This window comes from Dysidea avara, chromosome 4, assembly GCF_963678975.1.
Source record: "Dysidea avara chromosome 4, odDysAvar1.4, whole genome shotgun sequence".
Classification (NCBI taxonomy): Eukaryota; Metazoa; Porifera; class Demospongiae; order Dictyoceratida; family Dysideidae; genus Dysidea; species Dysidea avara.
The window spans coordinates 20,329,622-20,354,159 of NC_089275.1; the positions used below are offsets into that span (position 1 = coordinate 20,329,622).

Sequence of the window (24,538 nt, forward strand, 5' to 3'; positions counted from 1 at the left end):
CTGTAATAGCTAACTTTACAGCAAATATGATATATAACGAAGTTGCTACAGATCTGACCAGTCGCATGGTTAGAATCCCAGCAGTCACGTGATCTTTGTACTTCATAATTCTCCCTGAGGCGTTTTCTACAAGTGTACTCGTGCTCCTAGGTGAGGAAGGAACTCAACTAATAGGATATGAGGTATGGGAGTAACCTTGCCGGTCAGTAGATAGGTGTGCAGATCTGCACGTTTGTTCCTGGGTGCATTGGGGGTTACTGTGAACAGTCAGCCGGATATACAGTTTGATTACTTAACTTGGCTTGGCTACAGTATCAGAGATCCTTGTGGTGCATAGAGGATGCATGGTTGTGTCAATATCTATTGTGAGGAGTTCTTCTAAGCAGCAGTCTCTCTAGTGTGGTGTGGATAGACTGCTTTTTTGTCAATCACTGAGGCCATACCTATTGGATTGTATCTCGGATTGTATGTTGCACGGGCCCGACAGACTGTGACCTGAAATGATAATGATAATCACTTGATATAGGATCACATATGCAAAGATGGTCAATCTTGTGTGTGTGAGTGAAAATCAGCTATTGGGATAATTCCTCTGGGGATTAAAGCTCTTCAAAAGGTCAAGCTTTAATGGTGAAGATACTCTAAGTAAAGTAGTTCTTAGTACTCAAGAGGTTTATATGGTACTGCAGAACACCTATATGGTTCATGCAACGTTTTTTGTAGTTGTGGATCTTTTTGTATGGTAAATTTCAGTAATAACATTTGGATTTTCTATTACTGAGTGATGTACTACTTATTATTATCATTATCAAATTGACCTACCTACCCAAATTTTCTTGAGATTTTTCCTGCGCAACATAAGATCCAGTAGGTATGGCCTGAGTATATCTCAACATCCACCATCAATCCTTATCTTTACTCTTTTTTCATTAATTCACCTTACCTAACCAATATCAATCCATTTTGTGTTGCCCTCAAACAATTTCTTTTTGAACTGTTGTTTTGTATTGTTTTGTGTTAGTGTATTGTCCTAGTACCTTTCTGTTTACTTGTATTGCTTTTGTATTAGTGTATTGTTCTTGTATCTTTTGTTCTGTTGTTTGTATGTACTTGTGGGGAGCACATTTGCAGGCCCAGCCCCTGGTTATTTGACAATAATATTAATATAACTAGGAGTATGGAACAGTTTAAATCCCATGCACACTAGTCTAGCTCTCAGATTTACTGTGTGTCTCACGATTTCACTATCAAGTTCAAGGTCTCACAAGCAGTAGCTCTAAACTCAAGGCTTTTCAGTTAAGCTTTCTAATTCTCATGGAGCATCACTGTTAGTTACCTAGTGTCTAAACTGAAGTCTGCAGCAATGCAACGAGCCAAGGAGTGTTATACACAACACTCCTGAACAGACTAGTCTCTCATGCCAGATGGTTTGTGTGGGGGTGAAAAATAAACCGCTGGAATGTGAGACTACGAACAGACATCTAACTTACACAAAGTTGCTGTGTCATTTCTTTCCAAGGGATATCCCCGGATGTGATTGTGGTACAACTATAAATGTCAGGCAATAAATAGAGATGCAATCACATGATTATAAGCAGGAAAACGGTGGGGATTGAGACAAAGCCGTGAAATATTGGCCTTGAACCTAGGGATGGGCGGTATTGTATTTTTGAAGAACAGTACAGTATTAAGAAAAATACCTCGGTATCACTAAATACCTTTTATATTTTACACTCTTATTAAAAACATGGGTAAGCTATGATTTATACCCACATTGTGTTGTTAGTCTTTTAAAAGGAACAAATGAAACAACAACTAACAATATTATTGTGCACAAAGTAAGTTTTGAAGTATCCCAAAACCATTGTGAATACCTCAACACACAAAGCTCTGTGCTTGTCCACAGTGTAAACATGTTTGTATGGTACTTGACTTTATGTACGTATGGTCACCACTAAACCATCAAAAATTATTATTACTACATCAAATTCGGTATTCGGTATTATTAGAAAACCACTTCGGTATCTGAAAAATACTTTTATTAACTACTAATACCTATATACCTCCCAACCCTACAGTTGAACCTTTTACTTAATGCTACTGAAATGAACATGCAGTGACTGGACTTGGTCAGAACTCAAGAGGCGAGCCTACTTCATTGAAGGTGAAAGTACTTATATAGCTAGAGTGACACCATGAGCACCTGCTCACCCTGCTATACAGTATGTTTTAAGTATGTAGCATGTATTTCATTCATTAGTCTCTAGGTATAAATTAATACTTCTCAATCCATACCATCATGTGATATTGTAAGCACCTTGTGCTTTCAAGTTATTAGGGATTGGATAAGACTTAAGAAGATTGGATTGGCTTATAGTTTGAACATAGCTATTTAACTGGAGAAGTGAGAAGTCTCCTGCGCACACTTGCTGTAGGTCTAGAAATCCATGCATACGTAGATAAATGATTCACTCGTTTTAAATGTTATATTGATACCCATAATATGAAGATGGGCATGTGTATGTGTTGCTGGCCTTGTCACAGTTCCAGGAATAGATTGAGGCTATGTTACCTGCTGTCCCTACTTAACTGTACAGATACAGCAATCTATTCTGGACATCAAGGCAGAGTCTCAAGGTTTTTCTATTTCCTAGGTTGGCAGGCCTGCTAGTCCTGTCTAGGTATGTAGTACTTGGTGAAAAGATGAGTTCTCAACTACCAACCACTTGTGTGTAAGTCCACGTGTTTACAAATTAAGGTTTCTATCACTGAATGAGTATAGCAACAAACTTGTTGTTGTGCCATAGTAGTCTTGTTACAATGGAATAAGCACAAATGCCGCATGCTTGAAAATGGGAAGTTTTGTAACTAGGTGGGTTCTGCTGAGACAGTTACATATTGCAGTGTGATGCACATACTATACTTGTACATGCAACATACATCACATGACGTGTACTATGAGTAAATAAATTTACTAAATGCATGAGTATGTGGAAATGTAGCAGTGGTGAGACCGTGCTAGTTGTTTCATGGGTTCCACTAACCCACCATTTCGTAAATTGAAAACTTTTAAATACATATAGAGTTGAACTACTTTGCAAGAGCCTTGTATTCTTTCCTATGCATTTTACTGCTTACAAATATCGTCTCATAACACACTAGGCTGCAAACAAGCTTGTGCCATTTCATCAAGACCACAATTGCCTGTATTTTGTAGTTTTGTACTGCTTTTAGACTGATTGCTATACAAATATTTTAATTTATTTGCTGACCTACCAATGTTGTATTTGAGATATTTCCTGTAAACAATTGATTAAGTTGAAGTGGCCACTGAGAAAGTACACATCATTGGCTATGTAAATAATACTTGAAGTAGTAATAAGGTTCACACAGTACACACACATCTATTTGGTGGCTGTTAAGGACAGACAATTTATCTGTCAAGCTACTGTGAAACCATGGAGTTGCTTTTAACTATGCTTAACATTCTACTGGTAGCACACACAATCCTCCAAACACTACAATTCCAAACAGTGCTTTTATTTATTTTGTTTGAATCTGTACAACAAACTGGAAACATATACATAAATCTAATATTTGTCACTGAAATCAAGCCTAGCTGTATGTTTGTATAACTTAGCATTTTTGTTTATCTTTTAGTTGTTTCTTAGCACTATCAAGATTCACCTTGATTAGACTATCCTGACTGTTCCAGGGCTATGTAGACATTCATTCTGGACAAGTACTACACAAAACAACATAAAATACGTAGTAAGCATGTAAACTGCATTACAACTTGTACATGTAACTAATACAGGCAACATCACGGTCCAAAGCTAGATAACCTCTTGTCTACCACAGCTATGTGTCGTGAGAGTTGATTTGCTGAAGAAGATTGACAAATGATGTATTATTTATGTGTAGTTGTGTATGTGTAGTGATAGAATACTGGTTTGTCATGTTTTCACTACAGTGCGTAAGGTAATTAAGGGGCATTCCTTCACAGGTTTTATCTTCTGGGAAAGTTGAGTGAATTTGATACACCATACAACCTACTGCAGATACCACATTTAGTGTTTAGTTCAATGGTAGAAAGAAGTGGTCAATTAGAATCAGCAAGATTGAAGAAAATAGCATTTCGTATAAACGAGGAAAAGTTAAAATCTGGAAATACATGTATCAATTGTGTATAACTAACTATATACATCAGCTTTATATTTAAATTTTAATTATTATCACATACACCAACAGGTAACAGAGAGGATCGATTTAATAATAATAATATATGCTAATTACCACTCTGCATGTGTGTGTTAGCCTCATGATAATGATATACCTTTGTCATAGCTGACATCAGTGTATTCCTATTTTCAAATGCTCTTATACTGTAATAATATTGGCATACAGCAGTTGCTAGAGCATGGGTAAATTGGATGTGTGTGGAAGACTCCCTTTTGCAAATCCAGTCACGTTAAGTTTCAAATTTTGGTGTAGAATGTAGATCTAAAGTTATGTACAATATAATACACATTCAAACCTGTCAAGGTGAAGAGGACTCATGCAACTGCACATGCACAATTTTAGTTTCAATCATCATGCATAGCCTATGAACCTGTACATGTAAAAGTGACCATGAAAGTTTACTGCAGTCTATTAATGCATACGCATTATCATTCAGAAATAAGTTATATGTTGATCTGTTTCATACAAAAAACACAAGCTTTCTAAACCAATGTTCTTTTACACACAACAACTAGCAGTCAAAGAGGTTTGGACAAATAGTGAAGAACAGCTTTATGGTGTGCAAATCCACTCTTTTTGGTCTCCTCAGAATTATTAACAACATCCTCAATCCTGTCAATACGAAGTCCACTGGGAGCAGTTTGGCCTGCTAAGAACTGTTCTTCATAAAAGAAAGTAGGGTGTGCCGGGTGCAAGGTTGAAACCTTCCAAATATCTTGCCCATTACTCAACTGGCTTGCATCCTCAATTAAATACGCTGCTCCATCTTTATCTAAAGCAACACATGCCTTCGGATTTCCCTTAATCCCTTTAAATGCTTCTGTTATCTGTTGTACTGAAGGATTTTTAGGAAGCCCAGCTAAAGCTTGCGTAATTTCCTGTTTCACAATTGTTTCGTCTGCATCATCTGCCACATGTAGCTTGTGACTTCCAGGATGAATTGCTACTAAGGCTTTCCCACCAGGTTTAAGGACGCGATAAATCTCCTGGTAATGCTTGTCCAATGCTTCCAATGACAAATGACAGGTAACGTACATACTAAAGGCAACATCGAATGTGTTACCATCATATGGCATTCTGTTAGCATCTCCAACGCGAATGTCAACTCCAGTAAACTGTGCTGTGACTTTCCTAGCTTCTTGTACCAGATCTTCTTGTATGTCAAACCCATTAACACTTTTGGCTCCTGATTTAGCCGCTTGATAGCACCAAAACCCTGGCCCACATCCAACATCTAGGATATTCTTTCCACGAGCTTCCGCTTCCATGAAACGTATCACGGTTGGCAGTAGAAAAGCGTGCACTGCTTCCATCTTCTTGAAATCAAACATTTTATGATGCTCATGGTGCGGCACATTGGCATCGTCAGTGTTCTCCGTGGCCATTTCTTTGATTGTTCTGAGGCGAGTTCGTAGAAGCGCAGGGGTATACTATCTCTGGTAGAACTCAGCGAGTTTTAGACCTACACTGAACGAAATTGATTTTCACAGGCGCTATCATTAGTAGCGCTTATTATAAGTAATCGCCTTTTTCAGCTCTGCGGCTTGCTCTACGTGGATGGAAGTAAGCAGTGAAGGGGAGCTGACTACAGGAGAGAAATTACGTGATTATTCCACGGATTTGAGGGATGCTATCACACAGGGAGATGCGAAGGCAGATGACAAAAGAACAGTCCGTATTTGGTCGGCCACGTACGCGTGTACTGTAGCCGCCTTAGGGTTCTTAGTGCTGGGATACTCACTGGGCTACAATTCACCAGTGTCAAGTCATCTCAAGCACAAGAAGGGGTACGTGTCACTTAGGAGAACTCTGGATCAAGATTTGTTTGCTGTAAGTGGGTGTGGTCATATGCATTTATGCCTATTATTCTACGTTGTTTGGAGAGTAACAAGGATACATAAACTGTAATGTCTGTCAGGTTTTGGGCTGTTTATGCAAGTTAGCAATCTGGCTTGACCCAATGATAGATGGTTGTACAGCAAGGGGTTGGTGCTTCCATTTTCATCCTCGGTCATATTAAAAGTCAAGAAATTTCTTACTGGTCATAGGAAAATATGTTGTTTGTAAAGTGTATATCACAATCAATACTTTCAGAGTCACTATATATAAATGTGATTTTACGGAAATATAAAAATCTTTGTGCAATTTTTCGTGAAAGTCAGGCTTATTTTGACATAGACCGCTTTGACTAAGGATGAGGATCATAGTGCAAGATATATTAGAGTGCCACTCCCTTGCACAATATACCCCTATGGCCACTTGATCATGACCTTTTTGGTTTACCTGTTGAAAATTGTTAGCTACTGTGTTTGTTGTGTATGTATATACATAACTTAAATAGGTGCAGCATAGTTTAATAATTTGTGACCCGCTGAGTGAAAACCCAACTTAATTGCATAATTCTGTTTTTGAGATAAATGCCATTGAAATACATTGAGTAAAAAACCTGTGCTACATAAATAATTTTATGCACATTTTAATCACTTCAATACACAGTGAAGGAAGACTCAAATTGAATTATCTAATATACCAATGAATTCACCTCTTCATGGATAGTTAGAATAGAATATCTTTGTTTCGTTTCTGTACCATGAAGCAGACATGAATTACGTGTGTTTGTTTATGTTGCGGTAAAATGTAACTTTATCGTCGCTGCTTTTAAGCTTGAACAGCCTTCTTGCTTGACAAATGAGTACCTGTAATTTTTTTCCCATGTAGGCACTGTATAAATCAACTGTTTTGCTCTTCTTGTTGTCTATCACTATAACTACAAAACCACTTACCAGAAAAGGCTAAAACTTTAACAGCCCATTGGTTTTTCCCTCTAGACAACAAAAAGTTATAAAGTTCAAAGAAAATTCAAACAAGTTGGGTTTTCACTCAGCGGGTCGCATTTTATCTGCAATGGTATTCTCTAGTAACCATCTGTACCAATACGTAGCTACACCTCTGTATAATTGTAAGGTACAAGTTCAGGTTGTCAGAGGTTGTTTATCCTTTCTAGAGGCTGGGCCAATTCTGTTCTGGTAAGACCACTTCCAGCCAGATCAATAATATTATTGTGTTTGACAAACTTGATTATAGATTGTTTGAATATGTACATGTGACCGTGTCTGGAAAAACTGGCCTTATTGCCTCAGGGGCGTACCCAGGGAGGTTTCCAGGGAGTTCAGAAAACCCCTTTGGAGTTTTAACACTAATATGCAATGGCACTGTATCCAAATTTAGCTATTGGAAGCACAGTCTGGATATAAGTAGAATTCTAGAAAAACGGGAACAGGACGGCAGTGAAAAGCAGGAACAGAAAACACCTGATAAAGGTCATCATGTGAATAATACAGGATGGACTTTACATCACAATCTTTCTTTGCAGCATTGTTGGTAGCATTGTTTTTGTGTGGAAAATTCAGTTTTTAAAATTCAAAATATTTCTGAAATTATAATTAGTTTTGTAAAAATTCTGAAAAAAGTGTTTTAGTTATAGTAATACTAAAACAACATTAATTGTTGGACCCTTCCGCTATAACGTTCAAAACACTCTAATAGAGTAGTCACCTGTATTAAAATGCTCTAATAGGGCAGTCAAGACTGTTTTGTTCATGCAGTGTCTCACCAGGAAGATGCACTAAAAGTCTGGTAATTCATGTCGTAGATATAGACTAGCTAAGTTATCAATACTGAAAGTTAGCTACTCCATGAGCATTAATTTTAAATTATTCAATGCAGTGCTATCATTAGGTACTGATGAAGAGATTCACAAAGTATTCTAGTTAACTGACAGTACCTATAACAGGCTTCGGAAACTGCATCTACATGCTGCTTCCAGATAAGAAGTCATATGATGGGAGTATGCATGCAGCAGTATGCTTGTCAAGCTGAAGTGGGTATCCGCATGACTCATTGGCACCATCTACACATACTGCAGCTGCGACATATCCCATCATATGATTTTTCCTGAGGTGCATGTATAACTTCCCAAATTTATGCAGGCACTGTCAGCTAATTAGAATAGCTACGTAATAAACTGTGTAATGGTTGAATTGTTTATAGGGAGTATCTAACTTTCAGTGTTGATGCTAGTCTATGTATATATACCTAATATATAACAACTATAGTTCATCAATTACCAGACTTTCAATGCATCTCCCTGGTGAGGTAGTGCATAAACCAAACATTCTTGGCTGTTCCATTGGAGTATTTTAATGCAGGTGACTGCTCTATTAGAGTGTTTTGAACATTTTAGTGGAAGGATCCAACAATACTGCAAAGAACTATTGTGCTATAAAGCTCAACCTGTATATTCACATGATGATCTTATCAAGCAGTTTCCACTAGTTGTTCCTGTTTCAGCTTTCCATTCCCGTCCTGTTCCCATTTTCCTAGAATTTTACTTACTCGCACAGTCACATATATGTGTCCAGTTTGATGCTTTTCTCACAAATTGTACAACATCTCCATTTTTTGTGTGTCTACTGAAACATTGAGAAATTGAAACATCACAATCATGGAACAAGGCACATTTTAAACCTTTTTCTTAGGTAAGTAATAGTTTCTCACATAAAAGCAACACTTATAGCATTGACAACATGTTGGTGAAAATATGTTGATGAAAAGATCGAGACAGTATAAACTATCATAACAGTCACTTAGCTGTAGTAAACCCCTTTTCAAAATTCCTGCGTATGCCCCTGCGCCTCTTTACAAGTGTTGAGAGATGCTAGTTTTAAGCATTTAGGGTGCTGCAGCTTGCCAATGGTTGAAGCTCTTACATGTGCTGAATTTTCGCATGACTGTCTTACACCAATCAAGAGAATCCACTATACAGCTAAGTTTGTCACCAGTTTTTTACTCAAGGTTGACTGTATCAGGCAAGCTCCAATAAGGGTGGTGTGGAGGGTAAGGAGAGAGGTTGTTTATAAAAATAAAAGAGGAATGCATAGCATAAGGATTAGTTTCATGTATGGCTCAAAACTGGTACAATAAAAGGAAAATTACAGCACAGGACATCACAGAGCTGTACAGCCACATCCCCAGGTTGACCAGAGCTCCATCAAGCCTCCAGACCACATAGTAAGGCTCGCTAATGGGCTTGGGAAAAGCAACCAGCAATAGCAGACCACTCAAGCCTGGCTGATTTTGACAGTGAAATTTGATAGTGTAGTCATATAGCTTTGTGTTCATGGTGAAAAATCAAACCTGTTGTCATGGGTGACAAGACCGGTTTTCCCAGATCCAGTCACCTACATTTTGCTATGGTAGTTGTATGAATGTATGTGTGACATTTTTATAGTTTTCCTTTTTGATTGGGTCTACTATCCTTACGCCGTTCAGTGGATATTTGACAGATCGTTTTGGACGTAAACTGTCAATTGTTTTATGTTGTATTCCTCACACCTTTGGATGGTTGATAGTAGTTCTCACTGTGTCCACTGATGGTCCTGCATTCAGACCACTCCTCTATATTGGACGTTTTATAGTTGGTGTTGCTTTTGGATGGTCCTCATTATGTCTTACCGTAAGTGTACTCTAATATATATACCTATTGCAAGTGTGTACTGTCTTGTAAGCATTTTTGTTACACATGGGCCACAGCTCTTGTGTGATATTCTATCTCTCATTGTATTATAACACCAAAGAACTTCATGGAATTGAAATTTATTGACAGTAGTATAATATGTCATGACCTGATATTAAATAAAACATTTTGAAACCAGTTGACTAACAGTAATAATCGGTCAGCATAAGCATGGAGTGTGTAACAAGTTACTATCATTCTACAGATGTAAAACAGAATGAAAGACTGACAACAGCATAAGCAAAATTTTAATACCTGCTGTTTATTGATTGGTGAATCCATGTAAAGGGTGAACAGCGATTGTGCGTGGTCAGGTAAATAGTGTGTTGTGTAGGTTTGTACAGTTTTTTAAAATAAAAATTTATCCCACAATCGCAACTAAACGTACTAAGTTCAGTATACCATATCATAGTGAAGGGCAGGTGATACAACTTCAAAAGGTTCTGGAATTTCTAGCTACATAAATTTATAATATGACAAACAATGCACTCGATGAGTATTGCACACTGAAATTTGCCTACTAATAGTGTTGCGTTACATGCATATGCAATAGTACATACTGTGTGACATTGAAAGGTTAGTCTAGATGTGGTGTTCAACTTTACCTCATTCCATTTTGTCATCACCCTCTTACAGTTTTTTTTATGATGCATGGGAACTTATCCTAATACAACACTCAATATAAATAAAAGACTTGATAGAAATTCTTATGATGCAGCAATACAATCTAGAGTTTTAAGAACTTATTGTGAAGACACAGGTTTTGCTAACCACTAAGGGTTGTGATAGAAATTTGAAGCTTGTTTCTGGTTGGTATGTTCTAGTAAAAATTTAATCTTTGGGATTGCTACCATAAAACCTTAGCCAATCATCCAAACCTGTATTATATTGCATTGTATATGATCAATTGATTTTGTACTACAATATGAATCACTACATGTTCAAGGATCCACTGTACTTAACCACACATCTACACACACACACAGCTACATACAAGTTATAATTTTTGTGTATGACGAAAAGTCAGGCTTTTTCTGCAATGATCACTTGACTTCCACACAGAAATTGTCCTATTTGTGTGTGTGTGTATGAAATCCTAGTCCTGATGAATATTGAGGATTAAGTTTTCACAAGCAGCAAATTGCAACGACAAAATTTTGTCCCTAAAAAATTTGTTCTTATACAGTATTTGCTATTCACCTTTACTGGAAATTTTTTTTACAGCTATATGTTGCAGAACTCTCTCCTAGTCGTTATCGTAGTGCTTTTGTATCATTAAATCAAGTGTCATTAATAGTTGGAATGTTTGCTGCTCAAGTTATTGGAGTCTACATCACCTACTATTGGCTAGCAATAATACCACTAGTCTTCATGGCAGTTTATGTGCCCTTTGTCATCACCATCAAGGAAACACCAAGATGGCTGTTGACACAGAGTAGGAAATCAGAAGCTGCTAAAGTTTTGATGTGGCTTAATGGACCTCAGAGTAATGTCGGTAAAGAAATACAGGAGATCGAAGAAGAGATTTCAGTTGGGAAGCTTTCACTGCTGGAGATTGTCCGAGAGTTTAAATTCAAGTCCATTTATCACCCTGTAATCTTAGCATGTTTTGTGATGTGTTTTCTTCAGCTTAGTGGCATTACTGCAATCATTTTTAATGTTGAAGACATATTCAAACAAGCAAAAGTGAAATCCCCAGGACTGACATCATCGTTTGCTACAGGAGGTGTCCAAATTCTTACAGCATTTATTGGTGTGTTTGTAGCATCTCTGCTTGGCAGACGAAAATTATTAATCATCAGTTACAGTGTAGCAAGTCTAAGTCATGCAGTGATGGGTGTTTATGAATATTTAAACAATGAACCTTATTGTCATCCACCAGATGATCCTCAGTGTAAAAGTGACCTCTACCCACTGGCTATTGTGTGTGTGGCATTGTACGTTGCCGCTTACTCAAGCGGAATATCACCTGCATCATTCTTACTTCTAGCAGAACTAGTCCCATTACGTGTAAGAGGTGTAGGAATTGGCCTGGCCTTACTAGTAAATGGAATGCTGTCAGCTATTATTGCTGGACTGTTTAACAGTTTTGAAGTTGCAGTTAAACCTTGGGGTGTATTTTGGACATTTAGTATCACTTGTTTCATTGGAATTTTATTTGTGGCAATATTTCTTCCAGAAACTAAAGGAAAATCTTTGGAAGAAATTGAAAGTTATTTTGACAATAGAAGATTGGGGTATAGACAGATATATTCCATACAATAATAATTGCACTGTATATTGTGCACTTAATATTATTTATTATGTTTAACTTTGTCATTTTTATATTACTTGTATATATATACACAGAGTTGGTATTAATATACATTAGCTCAAAGCAGTTTTTAAAAATATTTATGTGAATGTTTGTACAGTACTACTAATGGTGTTTTTTATATTCATCTTGAAAACGATGCCACACACGATACATCATGGTGTAAACATAGAGATCAAAAATTATTATATAAACTTTATTTATGTTCGTATGTGATGTCTTCACAATTCTGCATGACATCATTAAACTAAAATAAATGTACGTGTAAATTGACGTCGCCTATGGATATTTCAACTCAACACACTAGCTATACAATACACTCACAATTGCAGGCTGTGTATCTTTAGCTGTGTGTCACTATACTATAATCAGTTTCAGTCAGAAGTGAAGAATGTTACAACAATCTGGATGTATGTAATCAGTGACATTTCTTTTGGGCAACAAAGAAGCCAACTGATGGGGTGTCACGATCAATACCTCTTTCGGATAACGGTATTTCTCTGGAATTCATATAGCGTATCACAAACCCAGCCTTTTCCAAGGACTTCTTTATAATGTCTAAGCTGAGATATAAGGGAAATGGATGCTTGATACCATTCAGTATAGACCAGGTGCACTCAATACCTGACAGTAAGGCAAGAAAACCATTGGGTGTTAACATATCATAAAATTTTCTTAGAGTAGAATCGTAAAGTTCCAGTGATTTGCTGTGCTCTAGACAATAGCTTGTAGTGATTATGTTTACTGGAAATGTAATTGTTGGAACAATGGCATCATCAGTATTTATGTCACAATAAACTATGTCTTTCAAAATCTTTCGAAGTCTCTCTTGACGTTCAGCTACTGGATTATGTCCACTCTGACCTTCCAGTTTATTCACAACATAGTTGAAATATGGTGTCCAGTCATAGGCATTAGGGTCATTGTTTCTCCACATCTTTACTTCGTCACGACAAGATTGGACATAGTCAGAATGGTATATCTCAGCAACATATGGAGCAGCACTGATGAATGTGTGGACGCAGGGACCTCCCCCAATCTCTAATAGTTTGGCAGTGGAGTGATCCCATTCTGTATGAAACTGTTGATAAAACTTGTGGAAGTAGTCAATAGGAAATGTTGGGACAATCATTGTTTGGCCCTCATCAAAAAGGTTGGCAGGATATCGGGTGGTGAGATATTGTTGGGCATTGTACAAAATCTCCATGTTATCATCATCACCCATGTTGCTATGTTAGGCAAAACATCCCACAGTAAGTACACACAGTAAAAAAAAAAAAAAAAAATTAGCATGTTAATAGCATGCCATACAATGAAGTGTGCATATTCAACACACCTGATTTTAGACAACAGTGCCCCATATTGTACCACATGGCTATACTTAATTATAGATGGCTTGCCTTTTAAGGTATGGTCATTTTAATCGTAACCTTTTCATACTCTACGAATTTTGCTTGCCAAAAATGTATTGTGGTGACAAACATTTCAGTTAAGTTTAGTGTGCTAGTGCTAGCTAGTGGCGATTAGTACGTATTAGTATATCCAGTGAAGGGATGATTCCTATATCCTATGATTTCAGAGTTAAAGGGGCAAAACTCACTGAAAATAACCTTTGTGAGGCTTCACCACTACTAATAATGGTCGATTAAAGTGTAGTATTGTAGAATGTTCTGTACTGTTTACTAAAATGTTTTGGAAATGAAGTTTGTGTCAATACTGTATAGCCTTATTATGATGGGCAATGTTTTTGAGGTTGAGCAATGTAAAGAAAATTTTTCTGTGGATTTGCAAACAATTCCATAATACATGGAGGTTTTTCAAGGATAAAATTTTCACTGTGTATGGTAGCAGCTAGAGGTGTAACTGAAGCAGTCAAAATATAGCACTTATACTGTATATCTACCATCAGTGTGTTAACCCCAAAACCTTCAAAAAGGCAAAAATTTCCCTCTCAAAATATTTGTACTTTGACCAACATTATAATGAGGAGTGAAATGGAAAACACATTACACAGGGGACATGACTTACAAAGTCATACATGGGAGGTAACAAGAGTACTTAATACTAGGGAGTATATGAACCGTTATACATGCTGGCCAACTAGGCCAGTACAGTACAAATTGCTACCCCAAGTCTGATTCACTAACAACTATGTTAATACTCAAACTGTAACTATACTGCAAACGCTGTTGTCAATTAAGTGTAAACGTACAATAAAACGCAACTGAACGGTATTGGCACAACGAATAATCTTGGGACTGTTTACCTACCTACGTATATTCAGTGGGAAGGTTGGACATGCATATGAGTGAGACGTTCAACAAATTAAACTGATGCACGTCAACAATTCTACTCAAATGTGCACATGGGAAAACTGATTGATAGGATAATAGCAATAACATACTGTGTTCCTTGCTGTCTTCTTCAATTGAAACTGCCATCATTTTAGCTTAGAATACAGAAAAAATACTTACACAGTGATGACTCCAGGCGTGGTTCTAGGGGGTTCACCGGTTTCTGGAAACCATTCAGCTTTTTAAAGCAGAAAAAATAATTAAAACTTCAACAAAGGTAAGTCTAAAATACTAAAGATAGCTTATCAAGTAAACTTTAGTGATTAAACTACATACATTACTTTTCTCTGCCACATAATAATCCAAAATTGATCCTCCCATGTCTTAAATAGTGATAATTGCCTCTAAAATATAATTATCGTTAGAGCTGTTGTTATAGCTTCTGCAACCATTGGATAAGGCATTAATTCTTTGGAATGGTAAGAATCAAGTTCCCATTTTTAGGTGTGATTTTATCTATAGTTAACTAAATAGACTATAATAGGTGTGGGCCCCACCCCTGACAGCTTTTCTACCATAAAATTGGAAACCAGACAGCAAAATTTTCTAATACCTCCCCTGAGTGATTTGATCCTCACAACAGGCATGCAAATGCATCACAACATATGATATATATTCACATGCTTTAATCTGGAACTTCTGTATTTAATGTAAGCGATCAACTGGCAACAAAAGGTTTTAATATTATTGACTCTTGGTGGTGGGTGGGGTCTGACACCATTAAAAATTGTCTGTAAGATTCTGAATCTTACCACTTTTGCAAAGATTCTGGATTCCAAACCAAGATTCCAGATTCTAAATTTTGAAATTTACATAGTTAGCTACACACACAATAACACTTTGTATGTACTTAGCTGTCCTCCAGGCTAATTGGATCACTGGCAAGGGCAGAAATGAAGGTTAAAGTTTAGCTATTGCCCGCACAAACATGTCAAGACATGTGCACAGTGCTCACAAGACTATATAATATAAACAAGACAGTACACAAGACAATTTACGGTATAATTTACAGTAAGAAATATATGGAAATGATTGGAGTTATTGAGATTTCACTTTATCAGAGATCGTCGATTCTTGACCAAGATTCCACTTTCCATCACTCATATTTGATTTTGGTAAATTTTAGGTTAGCAGGGATACTGTAGACAGTTAAAAATGATCATACAGACCACCACATGGTAGGGAAACTTTTGAATGTGAAATACCAGGGTTCGAGCCAGGGTTAGAGTTCATGCAGTTTTGGTAATAGCAATGCTTTGAAGTCAAGTGTCTCATAACTACCACAACTACTCTATAGCTTTACCTTGCTTTCTACTCGATGCTCCAGGAAGGCTTGTCCCTCGTCGGCTTTGCTCTTACACCTGCTATTACACACTCAAGCTTTACTATGAGCATTATTTAGAATATCAATGGTGAGCATTATTTAGCAAAAAAGGAAAAGCCTTTGTTCTCATCATCGTGCGGGTGGTTCAAGATTCAATATGGTACTATACGTAGATATTATGCCTATCAGGTTGTTATATGTGTTGCCTCTTTTCCCTGATGCAGTCCGCGGTATTCAACTTTCACAGCCTACTCATTGTGATCCTGCTGTTAATTTGTACCTGCGCCTACTTCAGAGCGTTGTTTCCTAAAGTGATTGACGCGAGAAAAACAGGGTATGAACCACGTCAGTTTGTGTGTAACTTATTATGTGGGCCTATGCCCCATTATATCGGGGTAGACTATAATATTGCAGCACATACACAGTCGTAAACGTTATAGAGGGCTAAATAATGGAAAGACAGTGTTTAGTTTACTCCAATGACCACTGTACTGCAACTGCGGTCATCGGTAATAAGACTAATTTTAAACTGCTGGACAATAGTCACATTAATTTATTGTGGTGAAGCTTCTTTTTGAGTGTGTGTAATACATAGCAGAAATAAATGGGGTAGGTCAGCGGTAAATTTCTAAGTAAGTATATGATCTTGACTAACTTTGATCGTAATCACATATTGTCAGAACTTTCAACCTTCCTTGCCCAATATAATGTTAATATTAAGAGCGAAGATTTTTTCTGTATGTGTGTTGTGTTACTTAATTTACTATGTGTTCTCACCTACAGTCTACTAGGTGTCTTCTGGAAGTGTGCCAGAATTGGTATGTGTGTGCTGCATCCATTACATAACATGTGTGTATCATCTTGTATTTGAATAATTGTGTACAAAGGTTGTACCGGAGAGGTTGGTCATGATGGTACCATCATACAATATACGGTAGTACTGTCAAAACATGTCGTACAGGCATACTTTTAACGTTGAACTAATGTGACCTGTGTTTTGGAAAGAACGATAGTTCTTCGTGACACTATTCCTCATAGGATTAATGGTTTAGTATTTTATCCACAAATTTATTTTCAAGAAGTGTGGTCAAAATTTACGAGTTTAATCTCAGTGCCTTCGAAATAGTGATTTCAATACACACCAATTCTTTATACAGTACCTAATCTTACTGGTGGTTGTTTGTAAGAAAAATATCAGACTCCCGAGGTGACGAAAAAACATTTCGCACTCTGATAAATAAGTTTGTGGTTGTATTAATTTAGCTTCTGTATTTGAACACAATTATAAATTTTGGACAGGGATCTGGGTAAACAGGTTATACTGAAGGTTTATTATATTGTATTAACCGTATAAGTACGTAATGTGTTGAGATGCAACTTTAGCTCAATCACAAGATTCATAACCAACTTTTACTGACTGACCTCTGCTGTCATGTCATCCATTATAATTGTTGTGTGTACACTTTACAGGAGAGAGGCTCAGTCCTTATGTGTCCATTTGTTGTTTCATGATGGGAATCAGTTTACTGTTCTGCACTTAACATTTCATCATTTTGTGCTGTATGTATTGTAAGATAGTTTTGTGTCACATGCCACTACCAATACATGTCCATAAATTATTATTCTTTTATAGTTTTAGCAGTGATGGGTAGAATAGTTTAATACAGTTAGAACTAGTAAAGACATCCTGAAATATGGATACGTTGTCCGTAGTCCCATTTTTAGAAATGTGAATACATTTTGATCTAGTGTTGGGCAATCGTCAGAGATTTATTTCATATTGTTGTCATGATAGTTGGCTTCTACACAATCGTGATAGATGTACTGCTTGTAAATTACTGTATAACAGCTCTAATTTGTAAATCATGTACTAATTTCTTCACCAGTAAGGAGCAGTAATAGTTGTAAACTGCAGACAAAGGCAACATGTTTGATAAGGTGTCAAATAGATTGTACGTGTACTGCTCTCATTTAACAGTGAGGAGCCTTGAAGCTTGTTAACATCAACCGTCAGATAATTGCACTATTGCCCAGCACACTTGATCCACGAATCAGGACAAATACATACCTAGTAGGTCATCACTAGCGACACATCATGACTGTACTAGGGATTGTCGTGCAACAACTGGGTTTGTTATTGAGTAATGTACACACTTCAGGACACACCACTTTTAGTTAAAGTCCCAAAGTATTTAATCACTTCTTTAGTCTTGAGTTTGACCTCGACGAGTTGTGTCAGTTCACAAGCTCCGCATTGTATAGGTAGAGTTCAACAGAAATACAAGGTGTGACTGTCAGGAACCAGTACAGTGGAACCTCTTCTAACCAAATTAAGGACACAACAGAAAAAAGCCTCCATAATATTACCAAGAGTTCATTATATAGAGAGGAAGGGTTATGAACTCGTTATTACAGAGTTTGGACCCAACAGGTTTAGGTTCCATACATTTTAACCTCAGCTCTGATAAAGGAAAACCATCGAAATTTCTTGGTCCCAAAGCTTTCGTTATAGTTATCGAGATTCCACTGTGCATTATTTAGTACTCTATATCAACAGGGATATGTGAACATGGATAACTAAACCCTGTATGATGCATGTACAGTGATGTCGTGCAACACCCAATAATGTGTCATTAACGCAATGAGCTCATGAAACCAGCCAACCTTACAAGTAGGTGTATTTGGGATCATGGTCACTATGAGGTGGCCTTGTTTATTTAATGAGGTCATGGACATTACCCCGGTAGCTGCTATTTTTGGTGGTGCAAAGCAGGGAGTGAATGTACTCTTTGACGTTTGACACCACTGTACAAGTTATATGCTACCAAGACTTCATAATTTTTCCACCAACAATATGGCAGTTTTACCCCCTCCATTATAGCGCTTGCAAAGAATTAAGATTATTTACTTTCCATACACAAAACAAAAGCAACCTATGATACAGGTACTTTATCCAAATTAGCAAGAAATAAAAATTGTGCCCAAAAGCATTTTGCTGTATTGTACCAAGTAAGCCAAACCATCTGTTTGTCAAAAGATTCTATGCCACCCCAACACTATATATTCTATGTCATGCAGGAGTTATCAATTAGCAGTACCATTGTGTGTACGCTTGAGGGCAACTTGTTAATAATTCATATTTATTTAAACACAAGTGAACGGATGGTAGTGTTCAATATTAGCAGTCATTCTTTTCAAAACTTTTGGAACTGCTTCTTGCCCGACTTCTGCTTCTGTACCTTGAGCACGTTAAACCTGACTGTCTTGCTGAGTGGCCTACACTGGCCAACCACTACTACATCTCCTAGTTCTATATCCCTGTAACAATAAGGGTGGGCAATAATTAGCACTATCTACAAAACTTGTACATAAAGAATACAAACACAAGCCCATGTGCACATGAAATATTGTATCAGTACTGAAAATATTTCACGTGAGCTGAATATAGTCTCTGTACACAAAGTAGAGTAAGTGGCATGATACATATTTCAGTTCTACTTAATTGTTGTTTGCAATGGTGTTGGAAAAATTCAGCTGTTATGAGCAGTTAGACTTATAGTAATGATAATGTATGGTAGTTATGATTTTTTCATGTCAACAGTAATAGCAAGGGTTAATAAGAGAGGAGAGTGTCTAACGCTTAATAGGCCTGTAATAGATGATTGCGCAGAAGTTAAATTGCTTTCTTTCCGCGTAACGTATAAACTTCTAGTATTTGTTCGTTTCCTTACCACAATTAGTTTAGCTGCACCGTGATGAATCCTTGAGAATATTAGAAGACTGAACTAAAGACTGAGCTGTATGTACAGGGAACAGTTCTCCTTCAATTGAAGAATGGTCAAAGGTAGGGTAACATGGTGACGCAGTGAAAATTTGAAGCGATACTCCGCCTTTGGTTCAGTGTTTATTGGTTTCTCAGACGCTCTCCCCCAGAGTTATCTTCGAGGTTAACAGCCACACTTCTTTACGCAACAGAGCGATGCTCTTCGTGGTGAACTTGAACATCGAATTGAACGCACGCCCTTGTGGTTATATGCGAAAATATACTAGCCAGTCTGTATGTTACGCGGAAAAGAAGCCGTTTAACTTCTGCGCAATCATCTATTACAGGACTATACGGTGTTAGACACTCTCCTCTCTTATTATTAACTCTTGGTAATAGTGATTAAAATTATTTCAATACAATTGTTTTTGTACTTTCAACTAGTAGTATGACTATGTTTATTTTTTTGTTAGCACTTTAGTGCATGTGGTCTTGTCCTACCCCCTGCATAAGTCACTTGCCATTTGGCAACCCACCCTGCAAAACCTCACAATTGTTCACTCACTCACATGGCCCTACCCCCCCCTGCAAAAGCAAGCTCACTTCAGCCAAAAGTGTTTGGATGTTGACTTGAATGTGTTATCAAGAAACAATATAGTAAGCCATTCTTACAAGGGATATACAATTAATCTAGTGCAGACCAAAAATATTTAAGTGTAGTGTTGCAGTGCATATCACACAGTTTGAGTCTCACCTGAAACATGGAGACAAGTGTGCTGACAAGTTCTTGTGCCGCTTCTCAAATCTGTTGTACTTGGGGATGTAGTGAAGGTAATCTCTCCTGATGACTATCGTTCTCTTCATCTTCATGGAGGCTACTACTCCAGTCAGGATACGACCTCTGATGCTCACATCTCCAGTGAATGGACACTTCTTATCAACGTAGGTCCCCTCACTGGCCTGAAACAAAGAATAATGTTTACAGTCAATCTGTACAACATTGAGAAATAACACACAAATGGAAAACAAACATGTACATGGTGACAGCTTTTCGCTGTTTGCCTGCTATTGCACTTGTTAGAAACTGGTAAAACTTCTATTGAGAGAATTTGAAGTAAAATATTGATTTGTACAGTGGAATTCTACATCCATTAATTTCATCTAAAGATACAAGCCATTTTTGTTACACGACACTTAGCTACTTGTGGTCATGTCACTCATTACAATCTCATAAAAATTAATCGTTGTAAAGATTGTTCTAGTAGAAGTGAATGAGAAATAACAACTGGTGACCATTATTTTTACTGGTACTAACTCATCATGACCCTCAGCTATGCTAAGCAAACTCAACAATGTGTCCACTAAGTCAGACATTACAAACAGATCTGCAACATTCACAAAATGGTATGTAACTTGCTCTACATCATAAGTACTGCAAAGTAGGGACGGTGAATGTGTGGGCGTAGCCTGTGATATATATAACCCAAAAACCTGCCCCGATTTTTCCTCACAACATCATGACAGTATTGGCCGGGTAAAATTAAGCCCAAGTGTCTTTAGATCAACCCGAAATGTTTCTGTCAAGTTGCTACAGAATTTTAAAAAAAAATATTCAACAGAATTCTGCCTGACTGACGCCTTCAGTCAAGCGTAGTGGAAACCTGGCTACAGCTACAGCCCTAATTCTTTCACAGAAATGTTTCTAGTTCGCTTAAGAAAAAACCTTTGCTATATTGATAAACATACAATGAGTGCGCTATTGTGTTACCTTTTATCCTTCTTTACCATGGCCATCAGTCAAGCTGATAGTGATAATAGACTACAGTAGGGCTTCCATGTATGGGTGTACATTGCATCAAACTATTCGAATACACGTGGAATTGCACCAAACTATTTGAACACATGTGGCTCAGTGGTCTTCAAAGCTGGTATAGTAAAAAAAGTTTGGCGGCAATAAAGTTTGGCGAAAACCCACTATTGCAAAATTGGCAAAAAAAACTTTGGCAAATGGCACTTCACCTGAAATTTTTTTATAATACATAGCTATCACGTACTGTATACACGCAAGTGTGAATGATTAAACTACTCGCCAATTAAGGGGTGTAGCAGCCGTTTCGATCGCGATGATCGAGTCTTTATCCCTCACAGTAAGGGAGGACGACTTGCAATGGAAATGGCTGCCACACCCCAAGTATTAATCGCTTGCACGTAGCGATGTTGCATTCGAGTGGTAGCTATCATACAACTGGCAAAGTTGCTTGTGTTTCTAAACACCGAGCTAAATGCATTTCTTTGCTGTGACCAACACTATGTTTAGTTATGTGAATTAGTGCTCTGCGATATATCGGTAATACCGTTTATCGTGATAAATTATTGTAACCGATTATCATACCGTGACAGCGTTTGATAACCGATATATCGAAATACCGGTATATCGATGAATACTGGTATAGGATTGCTTTTAACCCAGCCTTTGGTGTTTAATTATCCAATTTGTTGATGGTTTAGTAGACATTCCCTAAACAAAACTTGAGGTTGTCACATTACAACACATGCTTACTTGTACTGAACTATATAGTTTTGGTTTTTGGGATGATACTATGCCCAAGAAATGATGCAATAGTTACAATAACAAGCTAACTATATACCGATATACCGCGATATTTTCCTGTTACTAATACCGTGTATTCAAATTTCAATACCGCCGAGCTCTAATGTGAATCCAACTCACTACAGTTTAGCAACCTATATAGTGGTGTGTTATACTAGTTGATTACTTGCATAATATGTAGTGCTGTGATTAACTCTATAATAATATTGCGACTGGTTTCCAGGGTATTTTAGTAGTCATGAGCTTGCAAAAAAAGTTCACAAACAAGTATAAGAAAAAATTAGGAATTTTAAATTGGATCGGAGTAGTAAGTTAAATAAAAAACACTGGATCGGAGTAGTACATAATGTCCAAATAAAACAATAATAAGTGAATATCCCTACTAAAGGACTGCCCATATTGGGTTCAAGCATTAAACTAAAGGACCCATCACAGTACCAACATAACCACGCATCTAAACAATCAAGTGAGTAAAATATAGTTACAGAACCACCTTTCTTTGTATCAGCAGTAGCCTGTATGTATATTAGGAGGGGATACTTGACCTACAAATATCAGAGCACAGGACTTTAAACTGGTCCCTTGTTTGATTCACTGGTGTTATCCACTACTAATACAGCAACAGTATGTGGCCACATGCACAATAAAACACCATGTCAAAGACTGATAAAGTCAAAATTTTGGTCTGGAAATCCTTATATTACAAACAGCCTATGAAATTGCAGGACATGATTAAAAACATGTAAAAGACTCGTAAAAATAACTATACTGTACTAGCCAAAACATGGGTATATATATATCAAACCAAAAAAACTTACTACACAAAACAATATAGCAAGATTTCATAACAGGAGTCTCTCCCTTACTTGTATTACAAACTCTCGACAATATGTCATAATACAAGTCTCCAAATTGACAAGAAATACATTTACTGTACAAAGCGTACTTGAAGGAGTTTCTCCCTTACTTGTATTACAAATTCTCGACAATACGTCATATAACACAAGCCTCAACATGCACAAGAAATGCATTTTAATGTACAAAGCATGCTTGAAACACTATAGTAATAGCACAGTTACTCTTGTTAGTGGTGCAAACAAGCTTAAGATACATTTGATATTCTTTCCAGCAGCTATATGTATAGTGAGCTATTATATAGACCTTTTCATATTTCTTCCTATCTGTTCCGTTACAGTCATGCCCCCTGCACTTGAGAAACCAAGTACATAGTAAACCTTTTGATAAATGCATGAATTCATTTTCATACACACACATACTACTGGTACTTTGTTGCTAATACACAACCAAGGAGTTTATTAGCAACAAAGTACCAGTAGTGTGTGCGTGTGTGTGTGTGCGTGCGTGTGTGGTAGGGACAACGGTAGCGTGTGTTTGAGTAATGCCATATGTAGTGCAACTAAATTGTCATCAAATAGGCCACAATCTTTATAAAACAGCAAGAAACTATGCTGAAAAACGTGTATAGTAACACAACTGTTATGTACAGGTATAAAACCAATCACCATAACTTACATTAGGTGAGCATTTATTAGAAACATTACTGATTAAAACATATTGTCGCTAAATAACTTCAAAAAGATGCAAACACAAGTGGTAGCTTACTTCTCTAGGCGTTTTGAACCCTAATCCAACGTTCCTCACGAATCGAACATCTTTCTTCCCAGATGACGCCTTGCCAATGATCCGCTTCTTGTTGTTAAACACGCCCCGCTGCTTTTGGAATGCTTTCTCCGTCTACAAAGACAACAAATTGGCATGTATGATCCACCGTACGACCTGCTTTTAACCCTACCTGCTCAGACATCTTAGACACGTGTAAAGGACAGTCTCAGGCGCATGCGTATAAGATAACGTGATGGCCCTTCGAAGGCTAGCAGCTTGGCGACTTGTTTGTCTATCAAATGTGGTGAGTTAATGTGTCTTTGCACCTGTGACTGTAATAACACAGTTGTATAACGTGCACAACGTAATGTCTAATGATTTCTATTTAATGCCCACTGTGCTTTTGTAGCGGATAATGTCCAATGGCAGTAATGTTGGTGGTTCTGCGGTGAGAGAAAACAAGAGTAAGACAGGTGAGTGGTACTGGGAACATTTATACAGTGAAACCTCATTAATAGGGCCACCCAAAATAAGTAGTGGTCCCATTACTAAGGTAGCTCTATTACCGAGCTCGTTAATGTCATAAAGGAAGCGGCGTCATTATGAGGCTGTTCAACAAATCAACTGTTAACATTTGTGTAGTGTTTGAGCAATGCGTATGCAAACTTCTAAAACTACAATTGATCCTACTGTCATTGATATCTATGTCTTTACAACAAAACAATTCCACCT

The 24,538-nt window shown here is 37.3% G+C and overlaps 3 protein-coding genes and 1 long non-coding RNA gene across 6 annotated transcripts; 2 read left to right on the forward strand and 2 right to left on the reverse strand.

Moving 5' to 3' along the window:
* The first annotated feature begins 81 nt into the window (after positions 1 to 81).
* Positions 82 to 4,204, forward strand: LOC136254442 (uncharacterized). 3 transcript variants are annotated; one of them, XR_010700483.1, is made up of 3 exons: positions 82 to 182; positions 3,661 to 3,907; positions 4,007 to 4,204. It is a non-coding gene; the product is annotated as an uncharacterized lncRNA (long non-coding RNA). The 3 variants fall into 3 exon arrangements; XR_010700484.1 differs by lacking the exon at positions 82 to 182 and adding an exon at positions 2,078 to 2,164; XR_010700485.1 differs by lacking the exon at positions 82 to 182 and adding an exon at positions 2,666 to 2,732.
* A 1,529-nt stretch (positions 4,205 to 5,733) lies between these two features.
* LOC136254166 (solute carrier family 2, facilitated glucose transporter member 8-like) lies at positions 5,734 to 12,284 on the forward strand. The gene is made up of 3 exons (XM_066046843.1): positions 5,734 to 6,072; positions 9,533 to 9,757; positions 11,042 to 12,284. Exons 1-3 carry the CDS (start codon positions 5,800 to 5,802, stop codon positions 12,080 to 12,082), a joined length of 1,539 nt encoding a protein of 512 aa, XP_065902915.1. The 5' UTR covers positions 5,734 to 5,799; the 3' UTR covers positions 12,083 to 12,284.
* On the reverse strand, positions 12,055 to 15,895 carry LOC136254167 (nicotinamide N-methyltransferase-like). Its single transcript, XM_066046844.1, has 2 exons — positions 15,789 to 15,895; positions 12,055 to 13,360 (listed from the first exon to the last, which is right to left on the reverse strand). Exon 2 carries the CDS (start codon positions 13,354 to 13,356, stop codon positions 12,550 to 12,552), a length of 807 nt encoding a protein of 268 aa, XP_065902916.1. The 5' UTR covers positions 13,357 to 13,360; positions 15,789 to 15,895; the 3' UTR covers positions 12,055 to 12,549.
* A 3,026-nt stretch (positions 15,896 to 18,921) lies between these two features.
* LOC136254177 (small ribosomal subunit protein uS17-like) lies at positions 18,922 to 24,157 on the reverse strand. Its single transcript, XM_066046854.1, has 4 exons — positions 23,997 to 24,157; positions 23,807 to 23,938; positions 20,327 to 20,532; positions 18,922 to 19,127 (listed from the first exon to the last, which is right to left on the reverse strand). The coding sequence occupies exons 1-4, from the start codon at positions 24,006 to 24,008 to the stop codon at positions 19,004 to 19,006; spliced, it is 474 nt and encodes a 157-aa protein (XP_065902926.1). The 5' UTR covers positions 24,009 to 24,157; the 3' UTR covers positions 18,922 to 19,003.
* Positions 24,158 to 24,538: the final 381 nt, after the last annotated feature.